This window comes from Etheostoma spectabile, unplaced genomic scaffold (genome assembly GCF_008692095.1).
Source record: "Etheostoma spectabile isolate EspeVRDwgs_2016 unplaced genomic scaffold, UIUC_Espe_1.0 scaffold00007954, whole genome shotgun sequence".
In the NCBI taxonomy this organism is placed as follows: Eukaryota; Metazoa; Chordata; class Actinopteri; order Perciformes; family Percidae; genus Etheostoma; species Etheostoma spectabile.
The window spans coordinates 21,181-37,594 of record NW_022603539.1 but is presented as its reverse complement, the minus strand read 5'-3'; the positions used below and the strand labels follow the sequence as shown (position 1 = coordinate 37,594).

General features: G+C 45.5%; 2 protein-coding genes and 1 non-coding gene across 3 annotated transcripts; 1 reads left to right on the top strand and 2 right to left on the bottom strand.

The window, feature by feature from the left end:
- Nucleotides 1-1,187: 1,187 nt before the first annotated feature.
- LOC116678732 (uncharacterized) lies at nucleotides 1,188-2,652 on the bottom strand. The gene is made up of 2 exons (XM_032508479.1): nucleotides 2,206-2,652; nucleotides 1,188-1,876 (listed from the first exon to the last, which is right to left on the bottom strand). The coding sequence occupies exons 1-2, from the start codon at nucleotides 2,633-2,635 to the stop codon at nucleotides 1,188-1,190; spliced, it is 1,119 nt and encodes a 372-aa protein (XP_032364370.1). The 5' UTR covers nucleotides 2,636-2,652.
- A 218-nt stretch (nucleotides 2,653-2,870) lies between these two features.
- LOC116678734 (uncharacterized) lies at nucleotides 2,871-4,045 on the bottom strand. The gene is made up of 2 exons (XM_032508481.1): nucleotides 3,497-4,045; nucleotides 2,871-3,354 (listed from the first exon to the last, which is right to left on the bottom strand). Exons 1-2 carry the CDS (start codon nucleotides 4,042-4,044, stop codon nucleotides 3,060-3,062), a joined length of 843 nt encoding a protein of 280 aa, XP_032364372.1. The 5' UTR covers nucleotide 4,045; the 3' UTR covers nucleotides 2,871-3,059.
- A 4,856-nt stretch (nucleotides 4,046-8,901) lies between these two features.
- trnag-gcc (transfer RNA glycine (anticodon GCC)) lies at nucleotides 8,902-8,972 on the top strand. Its single transcript has one exon. It is a non-coding gene; the product is annotated as a tRNA-Gly (tRNA).
- Nucleotides 8,973-16,414: the final 7,442 nt, after the last annotated feature.

Sequence of the window (16,414 nt, the reverse complement as noted above, 5' to 3'; positions counted from 1 at the left end):
GCCATTCATTGTAGCTAAATTTTAATTGTTGGTGCACTAGGCACGTCAAGAGACTGTGATCCGTGTTTGATGGAATACGGATAAAATTACCGTTTTTCTGACACTTGTGAAAACATAATGTGGCCATGCAGACTGATTTTTTTCAGTGGTGGAACTTGAACCTGGTGGTTCAGTGGTAGAATTCTCTTCTCCCATGCGGGGGCCTGTCGCGTATACAGTAGGTGGCATTAGCTGACAGCCAATGAAGTTGCAGCAATATTAGTGCTGTCAGAGGTGCTGAACCAGCCGAGTTTTTTTCCTGTATATTTAATAATTATTATCTGGACGCAGGTTCGAATCCCAGTTGGGGCTAATTCTGTGATGCAGTATTAAAGATAAATAAGTATTTATTAGAATTTTTTATCTTAAGTCAAGTAAATACCTTAAACTATTCATTTTAAGGTAGGGTATGATTACAAAAAATACTAAAGCAGAACAAAACTAAAAATATATGATGACATGGTTGCACTTGACTTACTCATGGCTATTAACCACTTATATGATATTTTTCTTAGTATGTGTAACATTACAATTTCTTAAAACCTTTGCATTTAATTATAGAAATCTTACTGTTCTCTTAACGTCATACACTTATTAATGAGACACGTAAACATGGGTCAATGTAATGTCTTGTTTATTAACTACAACAATGACAGTTTTAACACACCAAATCCAATAGTGCAAGGTCACACATAAAACATAAAACCAAATAATATGTAAAATAAATATGAAATGGTCAAAATATACAGTTTATACACACTTAACACCCTCCCTCATTGTCCATCATTTTCCTTTTTCAACCTCCCACCTCTGTCTTTCTGACTCATAAAAAGCAGACTCCTGGAACTCTTTCCAGGACATCTCCTTCTCCATGCCCTGGTCTTTGTAAATAGAAAAGACTTTAGCTGGGCAGTAAATGTACTTCCCTGCTAAGCCAGGGAATCCGGTGTGAATGTGAGGACTGTTTGGGCCCTGCTTCAGTTCCATTCTGCAAAACCGACACTTGCGACCTGTGAGCTGGGGCTCCTGTGTGGGGGTCCTTTTCCTCTTTTGCTGTCCTCTGTCCTTCACCCTTTTCTTTGTGGCATCCAGTTCCTGCTGAAAAAACTCTGTCTGCGCAAAGTCATTAAAGGGCATTTTTGGGTTTGTCAGACCTTCAGCACCATAGGCTTAAAAACCTTAGTGGAGCAGTAGAAATACCTGACAGGTCCTTGCTGGTAAAAGAAGTGGATGGAAGAACCATCATTCTCATACCGCGTCTTTGGCTGGCCACAGGAAAGACATGTCTGTGATTTTTTTTGTGCTGGCTGTTGTTGTTGCTGCTGCTGCTGTTTGTCCATTATGTTTCTAACTATTTTCTCAATAGAGTCTTGAGTTAGAGGTGTGGCCTGGGTCTGCACTGGTGGTGGTGGATTAACAACTGGAGCAGACATGGTAACAACTGGCACACTGGCAGTCTTACTCCCCTTGGTCAGAGAATGCCAGAGTTCCTGCCTGTCTTGCAGTTTTTCTGGGCTGGTATTTAAAGAGGAGCTGGTGTTTAACAGTTTGCTGAGGTGCTTTAAATACTGTGCAATGTGTAGTTTGGTTGTTGGGTGGAGCATGCTGTTTGGGTCTTTACACGAGTTGTAAACTAGACCAGCATAGTCCTGGTCTACAAGCTTGAGCATGTCCTTCTGGCCACGGTGTTTATGAAGAAGGTCGTCAATAGCCTTTTTCATAGGCGTTGGCCAGCGCTTGTGGTCCAACACAAACACCCTCCCACCTGTCTTCACCGGTCCAGTGCGAGCACCACTTGGTGAGGAAAGGAAGGGGAGAGACAGTGGACTTCTGATTTCTATAACAACAAAAGACAGAGTCCAATGAGTCATTCTGGCCCAAAAAAAGGATAAAACAAACAAACCACAAAACAATTCATACACTTGGGTGAAATCTCACTTTCCAGTTGGTAAGTGTGTTTAGACAATGGCTGATGGATGATTATGTTTATGTAAAGATCTCTGCAATAACATATTTCATAAAGTTCTCATATTGTCTCCTCTCTAAGAAACAAAAGATGCAACTAATTTAAAAAGGCTAATAATATTATTGAAACCTAGGTACTGCTACTGACACTGAGGTTTTGTCCACCACCTTGTCTGTCTACCTGTCTGTCTAAGTGTTTACCTGGCTCTGTCTGCGGCTCGGGAGTTGTACTTGGAGTGTCATCTTGTTTAACATCAGCAGGAGGGCATGCAGCAAACTGAAACAGCTTGGGTAGTGACCTGGAGGATGACTGTGGAATCTCAGCCTGGGCAGTGGAAGGGCTGCTTTGAGGAGGGGGATTCAGGGCATGGGTTAGGTCTGTCTTGCTCCTGTGTTTATCCCAGCCTAGAGGAACTGGGCGGCAACCAGGCTCAACATATTCCAAGCCAAACTTCTCTCTAGTGTCTGAGCCAGTGAAATGAAAAGCTGCATACTTCACATGCCCCAGCACTCTTTCAGAGACTGCATTTAGTTGTGCCATCAAAGCTGGATCAAAGACACTTGGGAGGTGAACATCTGGCTGTTTCAAGCCCACCAGGCGCTGGTAATTCCACCGTTCCACCCCTGTCATCCCCTGGGCTTGGAACAGGTCTGGGGAGATTGGTGTTCCAGTGACCCACTGAGCCTGATGGAAATGGTATCCCTCTTGCTGTGAAGTGCCTCAGATGGGGATCCACACAGGAACTTTAGCACCTTCCCCCTGCACGTGGTTTAGCTGCAGTGTTCCTCCATGCCTTTACAAGATCCCACCTTCAACCTCAGGATCACTCAGGCACCCGCGTAAGATGTGTACACGCTGAATCCGCCATGTCTTCAGCATTGAAGGCTTGAAGAGAGGAGCACCATTTGGATCAGTTGTGAGGTAAAAGTGCTGGAAAACTCCCTCAACTCTCTTGACAAGCTCTTCAGGCTGTGGAATTCTGGTCCTGCAGTGCTCACGAATATGTGCCTTTGTTGGGTTGGCAGGCTGAATTCCACAGAAGACATATGCCTCTTTAAGCCTTTGCAGGTCTTCCTGATCCACCACTGAAAAGGCTGCCAACAGGAACTGAGCAAAGGAACTGTAGAGAGGATGATGCTCTGACACACTCACGGAGGAACCGTCTCAAACAGTGAAACAAGTCCAGCTTGATAACAATGTTTTCATTGCAGTGTGATCTTGATGCACAGGTGTTCAGCAGGTCACCAGTAGTGGCATCAGCAACAATAACGTCAGTGGTTTTCCAAGCATCCCAGTTCATCTGCTCTCCTGTGTAAGATTCTGCAACCTTAAATGCTGCACAGCAATCTCTGAAAGAAGAAATTGAGGAACAGTATAGCCGTTCATGTTAAAGCGGTGATATTATTAGCAAATTATGAAAAATTAAAAGCAATGTATGTTATTAGCTGTTCATGTCACCAATAAAAGCAAAATATATTGTTTATATCTTACCTGTCTACCCACTGGTAGTGTGCCTTCTCTATGCCTGCAGTGCTGTAGCGGTGTGCTAAACCTTCATACATGGGCTTCAGTGACTTTTCTGTCTCAGACTGCACCATCACCCATGAAAGGATCATCCAGTTCTCATTCATGACTGCATATGATGACATGGTCCCAGATGAAAAGGTGACCTTCCTAGCAACTTTCCGTGTGTGATCTGAGCAGAAAGCCTGTCCAAAGGTGCCCTGAAGAAGCTTTGTGATAGCACCCTCCTGGTGTTGGTACTCATGCAGTAGGCAGTCAGTTAGGTAGTGTGCAGACACAGAGATCCCGTTCCAGCCACCTGAATCCCCATACTCTCCAAAGGGAGCTGGCTTGGTTTCCTGTCTTATGAACTGAGTGATGGTTCTTAGGTCATACTTTCCTGCCTCACCATCCATGACGTTCTGGCAGGTGAGCAGGAAGGCCAGGTGAGCACGTTCATATTTCAGGTGCATCATCTCCATGATCTGCTTTGCCATGTCAGTGGGTGAGTTACCTGTGCGCCTGAGCTCGTCCATTACAGATTTACAGATGGCCTTCTTATAGGTCAGTATTGCCGGCAAACTTTACAGCACAGTCTGGAGGAAAAAAGGTAGTACTGTCCAGTGATGCCAACAATCACACGTGGTCTACCAACACCTGCAGAGACAACTTGGGCCTGAGCACAACCTTCAATGCATGGCAGAGTGCCGTTGTTCCTCAGCCTGGCCATTAAGTCATTCTCTGGCTTCCATATAAAAAAGGGATGGAGCTGAAAGTACTTTGGGGATGGAAGATCAGAGATGCTGTCAATTAATTCTGGCTGGGGAGGGAAACGCCACAATGACACTATCTTCATGAGGTTGCGCACAGGAATGGAGCCTGGCCATAGACCCATCGATTCCAGCCCTGTCTTCATCCAGATCCTCTGCTGCTGAGAACAGTTCCACTGACTGATATCCTGGTCAGAGCCAGGAAGCTGTGGAGGAGGAATGCTGGGGACCCTTGATGGCCTGGGTACTGGCTGACCTAGCAAGACAAGAATAATAACAAGGCAAATTATTAGGATTTTGTGTTTGACTTGATTATATCTTCATGAAATGCACACAATTCAAATAAAAAACATTCAAAAAACTTACTTTGAGCTCTCTGTGCAATTGTTGGCTGCAACGCCGGATGACTGGGCTCTGCAGACGTACCAGGAGTAATCACAAGTGCCTCTGACACTGTATAGAATATTAAGCATTTCTTTATTATTTACATGCAAGATACAGAAATAAATAATACGACACTACACTTTACAGCTACACTTTAGGCCTTGAAACTTAGCAGGCTGTACACTAAAATGCTGGCTTGTCTTAAAACTGTGGAACGGTATCTGATATACAACAGTTAAACATTTTAAAGGATTTACAACCGTTATGATGGACACAACAGATGGATATTTTTGAAAGATGCAAATATGGTTTTAATAATACACACCTGGAACTGTTACAGTCGTCTTTGTTGGCAGAAGACCTGCGGTTGTTGGCATCAGAAACCTCAGCTCCTGAGGAAGGGGCACAGGTCTCTTTACAGTTGGCAGGACTTGGGTTGCAAGAAGGGAAGGACAACAACAAAAATCAATTATTAGTTTATAATAGACAAAAGCTTGGGAATATGACAAAGCTTAAATGGATGAAACAAAACAGTGCATTTACCGTCTTCTTGTAAGCTCTTCAGTTTAGTTAATGGTGCTACAACAGAAAAAGTATGTTCAGTCATTTACATTTTTGGCAAAATACAAAAAACTTGTGTTAGTAAGTAAAGACACCGATATTTTACTTCACCTGCTCAGTCTTATATAGTGAAACATACTTTCTTATAACAATACATAAAGAATGTGTTCATTCATACACATGCATTCATGTTTTTAAAGGATTAATATTTAGTAGTCACTCATTAGAATTTAAGCTAAGCAGGGGAAGCAACATGACACACACACTAAACATGCAAACACACGCAGTCAAGTGTTGGTAACCACAGCAGATTTACATGTAGTATATATTTTCATCCACATAAGCAAAAGAATGATACTTACCCTCACAATGACTGGTTTCAATTCATAGTCACTAGGACAACAAGTAGAACACAAACATGACCAGAACATGGTCAACATGAGACAGAAAGCTTTAAGTCATGCTTCATATTGGGACAAGAATTCATGGTCCCAGAGTGGTCTGCTGATGCAGGACGCTTTGGTTAAGAACCTCTCTCTGTTCCTGAAGCCGCTGGTGGTCTGGCAGATGATGATGACGGTGCCGAAACAGCTGTAAAACAGAATAAAAAGATATACAGTACATAACATGCATTATACTATATAGAACACAGGATTAATATCAAACAGGCTGAACTTTAAATCATTAAGAATAAACAAATAGACAACTAATGTTCACTCACAGCTTTGCTCATGTTGCTTGGAAGGAGAAATGCTCAGCATGTCTCTCTCCAGCTCTTCATCTTCATCCATCACTGTGATGCAAACAGACAAACATTAGTACTGGCTACTAACAAGACCCACCCATGGCTTCAGCAGGAGCATTTGACTTATGCGACATTAGAGAGGAGCCAGAAGGTGAGGGCAGCTTCTTCTGCAGGTACTGCTGTAGCTTGTGCATCTTTGTCCCTGAAGCACACCTTTTATTCAGAATAAAGTCTGCATAGCCATCATCCCTGCTGTCCCAAATCTCTTGCCAGGTGTTGTTGGCACGAGAGCCAAACCCAACCAGCCGGTCATCCTCTGATGCTGCTACTGTCACAACCTGGGACCTTGCCTTGTCGTAGTCAAGAAGAGACTGGATTTGCTGAAAGCTGAGGGCATAGTTCACAAATGACAGTAGGCTGTCCTTGCTGTGCCCCTCTGCTATGAACACTCCTGCTGCCTCCTCCTTTAGCTTGTTCCTGATTAGGTAGATGGTATACCCCATATCATTTTCAAGAAGCCAGCGGAAAGACTTCCCCTTGTACTTCCCAAACTGCAGGATGTATTCTCCGGCCACCTCACATTTATCTGAGGCGTCCCCTCCTCTCTGACGGACAACACTGAGTGCATTCTGCCTGACCAGCTCCTCCCGTACAGGTGCAGACTTGTCCTGGAGAGAAGGGTTGTCTTTAATGACTTTTGCAGCCTCAGTTGGATCCTGGCGAAGATACCCCAGAGGTCCCTTGCGAAACGTAACACCAATTCTCCCAGGAAAAAAGATTTGTTTGTGCATTTTACCTGTCATGAAGAAAAGTCACGTAATTAGTATATTATTACATCATAGACATTGACCTTTTTAATAAATGTCTTAATAGAGTAGCAATAAAGTGAAAAAACTGCAGGTTTAAATCTCACCCTTTGCATATTCTTACTGTATTTTCTGTATTTGTACTGTATTTCTTATTTTATATTTCATATTGTTGATGTTTTTGAACTTTATTAAATGCCTGCCATTGTGTATGTCTTGTCAGTGAGCTCTGTGTTTGTAAAGGGATATTGTTAACACTTCAAAGATAGACCCCCTGTGGGTGAAACCCTTTGAACCCCCCACAGGAAAGAACTTGAAGGAGAAGGGAGCTCAGTTTAGGGAGGAGTCACACCTCGACCTTCATGAGAACTCAACTGTTGACTAAAGTAACACCAAAGTGTAAAGTCTAATCCCAAAACACCCAGAATTAGATGTGCCTTGTTTGATATCCTCAGCTTATGACAATATAAGGCAAATCTGTGCATTACATAGTATGTTAGAATAGAAGATATAGTAGCTAGAATGTAAATGTATATTATGTAGCCTATTAAAAAATAAAGCATATATAATATATAGTATGTTGTTAATACCCTTATTAACATATTGTGGTGTTTGCTGATCTTGTACTTCAGTAACAGTGTAAAAAAAAACTTTCTGCATTTAAAATATAATAAAAGTACCAATTAAAAGAACCAAAATGTAAACTATTCATTTCAGAAATACATATATTATATATTAGTAGATTATAATTAGTGATGTAATACATGCATACACCACTGTAATGTGGCAGCTGGTAAAGTTGGAGCTGATTTTAACTACTTTATAACCGGTTGGGTAGTTTAATCTATTATACTTCCTAATGTTTGTGTTGATTAATTATAACCTGTAAAAAAACTGTAGAGCAATTAATAAGCAGCCTACAAATCCTTCTGAGATGTGACATTAGAGCATGAGGAGCAGTAACGTTCCAGTTCCAGTAGCCTACTTAAGTAAATGTATATTAGTTACATTTCACCACTGGATCTAAACACTAGCTGAGTGTAAAACTGCCAGAAAACAGAAGACATGTTTAAGCTGCAGAAATACAACGGTGGCTGATAGCGACAGCCGACATTACGTCGACGGCGAAAAAAATACGACGCATTTACATAATTCAAATTAAGAATGTCCATTCATAGTGAGCCATTACATTAGCTGACGTTAGTTTCCAACCGGCTGGTAACGTTAAAGCTAAACGGTAACGGTCACGTGGCGCTGAGTTCATTGTAAATTATATGAAATTAACTTGAATGAGCATTAACGTTAAGTCACACAGTAATGCTTTTGACTTAATACAATGCCAATATCTACTCCACGAACATAAATAGACAATAAACAAAAACATGAATCAAACCACGGTTTAGGTTAGCGTTACATTAACTGTAGTTAACATGTAATCCATCCGAAAGTGGCGTTAACTTGAACAGTGACTAACTTTATAGCATTCATGTAGCGTTAAAATAGAAAACTTTGGACAAGGACAACATAACATTTAATTACACGTTTGGTCATTTAACATCTTTTCATTCATAATAATATAAATAACTTACCTTTTAGTGTAATGTGCAGCGGAGCTCAGTCGCTGTGTGCTGTAAATCCACTGTCCAAACGAGCACTGAGAGGGGCCGGAAGCTTCACTCGCTAAACTGCTCCAGGACGAAAACGCCTCCAGTGCGCATACTAGCGGCCAAGGATATATTACATCCGTAGTGGTTTAGCAGTACCATAGGAAATGAATGGGAATCAGTTTAGGGAGTTTTAGCTAAAGAATTCCCGAGTGCCGCGCGGTAGACCCGGGTCCGATTCCCAGCTAATGCAGCTTTCCTTTATCACTATTCGGAAATAGTCCTTGCACAAAAGGGGCATGTTTGTGTGAAGGCAAACAACTAATTTCTGGTAATGGTAACTTTTACATTTCAGTCATGCATGTTAGTTAATTTTTGATTGTTGGTGCACTAGGCAGCCCAAGACGCTGTGATCCCTGTTTGATGGAAAATGGATAAAATTAACATTTTGCGGACACTTGTGAAAACATAATGTGGCCATGCAGACTGATTTTTTTCAGTGGGGCAATTCAAGGCGAACCAAGCATTGGTGGTTCAGTTGTAGAATTCTCGCCTGCCATGCGGGAGACCCGGGTCCGATTCCCGGCTAATGCTGCTTTCTTTTACCACTATTCGGAAATAGTCCTTGCACAAAAGGGGCATGTTTGTGTGAAGGCAAACAACTAATTTCTGGTAATGTTAACTTCTACATTTCAGCCATTCATGTTAGCTAAATTTTGATTGTTGGTGCACTAGGCACGTCAAGAGACTGTGATCCGTGTTTGATGGAATACGGATAAAATTACCGTTTTTCTGACACTTGTGAAAACATAATGTGGCCATGCAGACTGATTTTTTTCGGTGGTGGAATTTGAACCGCATCCAGCGTTGGTGAGAATTCTACCACTGAACCACCAATGCTTGACATGCCTTGAATTGCCCGACTGAAAAAAATCAATCTGCATGGCCACATTATGTTTTCACAATTGACCGGATGGCATAATATTAGGAGACAGTGCCTATCCACTCCTACCATGGCTGATGACTCCTTTTCTTGCAGCAACCATACCTGTATGATGTAAAAGCGCTTTAAGTAGTCGTTAAGACCTGAAAAGCGCTATATAAATACAGCACATTTACATTTACATTTACACCTGAGCAGGCACGCTTCAACACTGCTCATTGCAAAACAAGATGTGCAATTGAGCGTTTAAATGGAGTTCTGAAGAGACGCTTTGCATGCCTTAACTACTTGCAAGTGGAACCACAGGGAGCATGCAACATCATACTTGCGTGTATTGTCCTGCACAACATCGCTACCAGGCGCAATGTCCCTCTCTGTGATGATGTTTATGATGCACCTGAGCCTGTTGAAGAACCAGACCAACCTCTGGGGGTCTGTCAGAATGAGCGACTGACTGGACGTATAGTAAGGGATGCAATTGTTAGACATTATTTTTGACAGGCTCATCTCTGATGATTGTTTCTTTGAAATTAATATACGGTGATGAATGACCAAAAAATGAAAATATTATATTTGTTTGTTATTGAAATCTGTTTGGGGGATTATTTCATGGGGACAAGATCATTTTTATTTTATTTTACTTTACTATACTGAATAGCTTAATTGTTAGCCTATGTCTACGTTATCACTGTTACAACAGTTACACAAGTCAAGTGTAAAATATAAATAAAATTATAAACCCTAAATGATACAATTTTAAAGTTTTACTACATTTTCTTCCTGAAATCCACCTTGAAATCCTACCTCCTGTTGGGATCAGAAAAATCCTGTTTTTTGGATCAAAGTTATCCGAATCCCACTGACAAGTTTTGAACAACACAAACTGAAGGTTTGATCCAGATTAAAACTAGGAATGGATTCCCTGATCTAATCTGATTTCAGATTCCTTCTTTCCCTTTTGAACAACCCATTTTCAAGATTTGATCCAATCCAAAATCCGATCAGTTTACCTTTGAACAACTGGCCCCATAGGACCAAAAGCATCATAGGATCAAAATCATCATAGGATCTAAAGCATTATAGGGTCAAAAGCATCATAGGCTCAAAAGCATCATAGAATCAAAAGCTTCATAGGATTAAAAAAATCATAGGATCAAAGCATCATAGGATCAAAAGTATCATAGGATCTAAAGATCAAAAGCATATTGGGATTAAAAGCATCATAGGATCAAAACCATCAAAGGCATCAAAGGATCAAAAGCATCATAAGATCAAAAGCATCATAGGATCTAAAGCAGGGGTCATCAACTATATTTGTCAGAGGGCCAGAATTTTACCGGACAGTCTCCTTGGGGGCCGAACCCTTAAATAAAAATTAAATAAAAAATCAAATTTTGGTATAACATTATGATTGATTTTTATTGTTAATACTTTTTCCATTTCATTACAAAACTGAAGGCCTTTATGATTCAGGTTCCTATCACCTATACCACAGACAACCACCAGGGGTGATAGATATTTTGCCTCAACTCAATTAAGTCAATTTTACTTACAGAGCACTTGAAAAACAAACACCGAAGAAGTGACAGGAAAGGGTCTCTTAACAGAGGTAAAATGGCACTCTCAAAGGCTATGAAACGCAAAGTTGATATTGAAAACAGGTCCTTCAATGATGACTGGACTGAAAAGTACGCATTTATCATGCCAACCTTCCGGAATGCCTCACCAGTATGCCTAATTTGCAACGAAACTGTTGCTGTTGCAAAAGAATCAATCTGCGCCGTCACCACCACACTAAACATTCAAATTTTAAGATTTCATATCCTGAGCAGTCAGAGGCGCGTCAGAGAAAAATCGCCGCACTGAAATCTGCCTACTCCCACGCAAGTGGCATTATTACTCAAACTTTAACTGATCAAGAGAGAGTAGTTTGATTTTGGGGTGTAGCCTAAATAGAGTCATAAATGGGGGCGGCTGTGGCTCAGTGGTAGAGCGGTTGCCTGCCAATCGGAAGGTTGGTGGTTCGATCCCCGCCCCTGCAGTCATTGTCGAAGTGTCCCTGGGCAAGACATTGAACCCCGAGTTGCCCCCGGTGCTGCGCATTGGAGTGTGAGTGTGTATGAATGTATATCTGATGAGTAGGTGGCACCTTGTACGGCAGCCCCGGCCACAGTGTATGAATGTGTGTGAATGGTGAATGTATCCTGTAGATGTAAAAGCGCCTTGAGCAGTTGTTAAGACTGGAAAAGCGCTATATAAATACAGCACATTTACATTTACTGAGAAGAGACTCAGTTGTTGCTGCTTTTAGTTGCTTTAATAGTGTAGAATAGGCCTACATATTTTCTCTTTGATCCTCAGAATTTTGGAATCCAGTCGCGGGCCGGATTGAACGGCTTGGCGGGCTGCATTCGGCCCGCGGGCCGCCAGTTGATGATCACTGATCTAAAGCATTATGGGATCAAAAGCATCATAGGATCAAAAGCATCAAAGGCATCAAAGGATCAAAAGCATCAAAGGATCAAAAACATCAAAAGATCAAAAATATCAAAAGATCAAAAGCATCAAAAGATCAAAAGCATCAAAGGCATCAAAGGATCAAAAGCATCATAGGATCAAAAGCATCAAAGGATTAAACGCATCATATGATCAAAAGCATCAAAGGCATCAAAGGATCAAAAGCATCATAGGATCAAACGAATAAAAGGATCAAAAGCATCGTAGGATCAAAGGCATCATAGGATCTAAAGCATTGTAGGATCAAAAGCATCATAGGGTCAAAAGCATCATAGTGTTGTGATGGGGGCGGAAGGAGGACCCAAACGCAGTGTAGCAGGTGGAAGGCAAAAAGCGTTTATTGGGGGAAAACACAGCAGCAACGGATACCAAAAAACGTCAAAACACAGGGAGCCAGAGAAAAACCAAAAACCGAAGCACAAGGGCTGGAAACTCACAGGGGAAGGTAAACAGGCAAAAATATCACGGGGAAGTCTTACAGGAGCTGGAACAGAGGAGAGGTGACGACACGCTGGAGAACAAAAGGATCTAACAAGAGGCAAAGGAAACACTGGGGTTAAATACATGAGGTAATGAGGCAATAGGGAACAGATGAGACAACAGGTGAATCACATTAGGGCGGGGCTGGACAATCAGACAAACAAAGTAAAGCTAGACTAGACAAGACAGGACAAGACAGGAAGTTGACTACCAAAATAAAGCAGAAAGCATAACAAACACACACAGGGAAACATAAGACAGAAGCTATGACACCAGACTAGGGAGAAAACCGGGACAAAAACACCGGGAAGGCCAAATGGGAAAATAACCCCAAACAAAAACCCCAACCCACAACAGAACCCCCCCCCAAAGACAGATACCAGATGTCCAAAACCCCAAACAAAAACCCAAAAGAGAACAAAAACAACCCAGTAAGGGCGGAAGACACTGGAAAAGAGGGGTCCAAGGGACGGAGAAACTAGGGGACAGAAGGAAACCCGGAGCACGGGGGACAAGGGCATGGGGGAGCACGGACAAAGGAAGCCAGAACCGGGAACAAGGAAGAGGCATAACAAGGGAATGAAGCGGAGATAGGAGCAGGGCCGAAGAGGAAGGAACGAGGGAGCGAGAGAGGGACCGGAAAGGAGGGAGCGAGAGAGGGACTGAGAAGGAGGGAGCGAGAGAGGGACTGAGAAGGAGGGAGCGAGAGAGGGACTGAGGAGGAGGGAGCGACCGGAAGGAGGAGACCAAGGAAGAGGAGATGGGGAAAGTAGATGAAGGAGAGGGCGAAGGAGGGACAAGACTGAGACTAAAGGACGCAGGAGGGGAGAAAGGATAGGACAGAAGACCAGACAAAGAGAATGCACTAACGGTGGGCACAAGGAAGTCCAGAACAAGGGCTGAGACCAGTAGCGAGCGAGGGACCAAAGGAGAAAAGACTGAGGAGGGACAAAGGGTAGGGACAAAGGGAGAGAGCGAGCGGGACACAGAGAAAGACACAGAACAAGACAGACAGAGGAGGAGAAAGAGACAGAGCGGTAGAACCACAGAGACCCACATAGAAGGAGAGAGAGCGACAGAGAGAGATAGACAGCAAACCGAATGAGAGAGAGACAGAGGACAAGACAGACAGACAGACAGACAGACAGACACCGGGAACGAAAAAGACAGAGGGGAAAAGACACCAGGACGGAGAGCAAAACCGACCGGGAGAAACAGAGACAACCAACAGAAAGAGAGAGAGAGACAGACAGAGACATCAAACAGAGCGAGAGTGACACAGAGAAGACAGAGACATAGGGAGCAACAGAGACAGAGCAATGGAGACAGGGCGAGGACCAAAGACAGCGAGGGATTGGAGGAGAGGGACAGAGAAAGGGAGCCGAAAAGGAACTAGGGGCAGGCACAGAGAGAGAGCCAGAGAGAGACGGGGAGACGGAGAGAGACACAGAGAGCAAGAGACAGAGACACACGGAAAGAGAGCGAGCTACACACAAACAAACAGGGGGAGAGAAAGGGACAGCGACGCAGAGTGCAAGACAGACAGACATAGAAAGGGGAAGAGACAGCAAGACGCAGAGACAGAGTGAACTAGACCGACGCAGGGACCAAGAGAGACATGGGAGAGACTGATACAACCAGAAAGACAGTGAGACACAGAGCCACACCGAAAGAGGGAGAAGCACAGAGAGCAAGACAGACAGATACAAAAAGCAAGAGAGACAGTGCGATTGAGACGAGTAATCGGGAAGGGGCGAGGATGAAGACAAGAGAGGACTAGGAGGAGAAGAACAGAGAAAAGGAGCGGAGAAGCAAGCAGGGACAGGTACAGCGCAGCCTAGATAGAAAGGCAAAAAACACTAGAAACGGAGAGGAACGGGGAGAGTCACCCACACAAACAGGCAGAAAAAGGGACTGAAACCCAGAGAGCAGGACAGACACAGGGAAAGAGAGAGACACCCACACAAAACAAAGCGAAAGGGACAGCGAGAGGGTTTGTGTGGGAGAGACAGAGCGACACCGACCGAGCAAGAGGAATGCGGAGAGCCAGACAGACACATGGAGAGAGGAAAGCACAGGGAGACACGTAAAGAGATCACAGGAAGGGAGTGGGACCGAGCACAGGGGACACAGAGAGAGACTGGACGAGTAGGGTGGAGAGACAAAAAGGGAGAAGACGAGACGCAAAAAGCCAGACAGACAAAAAGAGAGCGAGACGTGACTAGACCACAGAGAGGGAGACAGACAGGCACCGGGACCGAAAGAAACCGAAGCAGGGAGAGAAAAAAAATAAAGAAACAAACAAAGAAACAAATAACTAAATAAAAAAAACAATGAGACTAGGCAACCAGAAGGAGGATGGAACGAAAGAAGACCAGACCAAGGAGAGGGACCAGACTAAGAGACCAAAACGAGGGAAACAATGACACAGAGGACGGAAGAGAGACATACATAACAAAAACAGAGAAGGGGAGAGAGACACAGAGAACGTGGGTGACTCACCAACACAGGGATCGACGACCGAGAGAAGAAACTTAGGAGGTTCGAGGGGATGCATAAGACTGCCCAACAGAGGGCGCACTAGGAACGCGAGAGCGGGCGTACAAAAACAAACCACAAGAGGGCGCACTAGAGACCCAAGAATGGGTATACTACAAAAGCCCACGAGAGGGCGCACTAGGAGTACGAGGAACACGGAGAAGCCCACAGGGGGGCGCACTAGGAAGAGCCCGCGGGGGAGCTCACAGAAGAGCCCGCGGAGGGGCTCACGGAAGAGCCCGCAGAGGGGCTCACGGAAGAGCCCGCAGAGGAGCTCACGGAAGAGCCCGCAGAGGAGCTCACGGAAGAGCCCGCGGAGGGGCTCACGGAAGACCCACTGGGAAACGGGACAGGCGTAGACCGGGCAGGACGGGACGCGGACGGAGACGGTGGGACTACAGACGGATCGGTTGTGGCGGCAAATTTGGACGGAGTGGACACAGGGACAGGGAGGAAGACGGGGACAGGAACGGTGACCGGGACAGAGACAGTGACCGGGAAAGGGACAAAGACTGGAACAGAGACAAACACAGGGACTGAGACAAGCACGGGGACAGACGTAGGCACGGGGACAAGCACTGGGACAGGGATACGAACAGGTATAGAGACGGGGACAGGAACAGACACAGTGATGGGGACAAAGACAGTGACAGGGACAGACACAAGACCAGGGAGACTAGGACTAGGAGAAGCAAAGACACGGGGGGCCGGGGTTCCTGAGGACCTGGGACTGAGGCCAGGACCTGAGGAAGCCAGGGGACTGAGTCCCGAGGGATCCCTGGAACCGGGACCAGGGAGACCCCGGGAGCCAATGCCCAGGGAGGACGGAAGCCCAGACACCAACTGGGGGTCGGGGGCGCTGACCGCCGACCGAGGGCCAAAAACGTTGGCCGTCGGCCGGAGGGCAGGGCCACCGAGCGCCAGCCGGGGGTCAGAAGTGCTGGGCCTCTGGTCAGGGTTGGGTGGTCTGGTCGGCTGCTCTGGGGGGCCGGTCGGCCGGTCTGGGTCAGGGGAGCCAGTCGGCTGGTCTGGGTCAGGGGGGCCAGTCGGCTGGTCTGAATCTAAGGGGCCGGTCGGCTGGTCTGGGTCAGGGGGGCCAGTTGGCCGGTTGGGGTCTGGAGGTCTGGACGGCCGGTCTGGGTCAGGGGAGCCAGTCGGCTGGTCTGGGTCAGGGGGGCCAGTCGGCCGGTCTGAATCTAAGGGGCCGGTCGGCTGGTCTGGGTCAGGGGGGCCAGTCGGCCGGTTGGGGTCTGGAGGTCTGGACGGCCGGTCGGGGTCAGGGGGGCCAGTCGGCCGGTCTGGGTCTTGGGGGCCAGTCGGCCGGTTTCGGTCTGGGTCCAAGGGGTTGGTCGGCTGGTCTGGGTGGCCGGGTGACCGCTGGGGGTCAGAGGCGGATTCCAGGGAGGACTGTCCAGTGCACACTCCCTGGGCATCCGCCTCTACAGGCACCGGCTGGGGGTCCGCCTTGTCGGCGGGAGCTGACGGCTGGGGGTCCGCCTCGTCGGCGGGAGCCGGTGGCTGGGGGTCCGCCTCGTTGGCGGAAACCGGTGGCTGGGGG

Bases quoted from the DNA above. Each gene is read 5' to 3' on its own strand.
- LOC116678732 (XM_032508479.1), bottom strand. From the start codon at position 2,635: ATGACAGGGGTGGAACGGTGGAATTACCAGCGCCTGGTGGGCTTGAAA. The intron at 1,877-2,205 runs GTAAACACTTAG...TTGTTGTTATAG, and splicing joins CGAGCCGCAGACAGAGCCAG to AAATCAGAAGTCCACTGTCT.
- LOC116678734 (XM_032508481.1), bottom strand. From the start codon at position 4,044: ATGGACGAGCTCAGGCGCACAGGTAACTCACCCACTGACATGGCAAAG. The intron at 3,355-3,496 runs GTAAGATATAAA...TTCTTCTTTCAG, and splicing joins CACTACCAGTGGGTAGACAG to AGATTGCTGTGCAGCATTTA.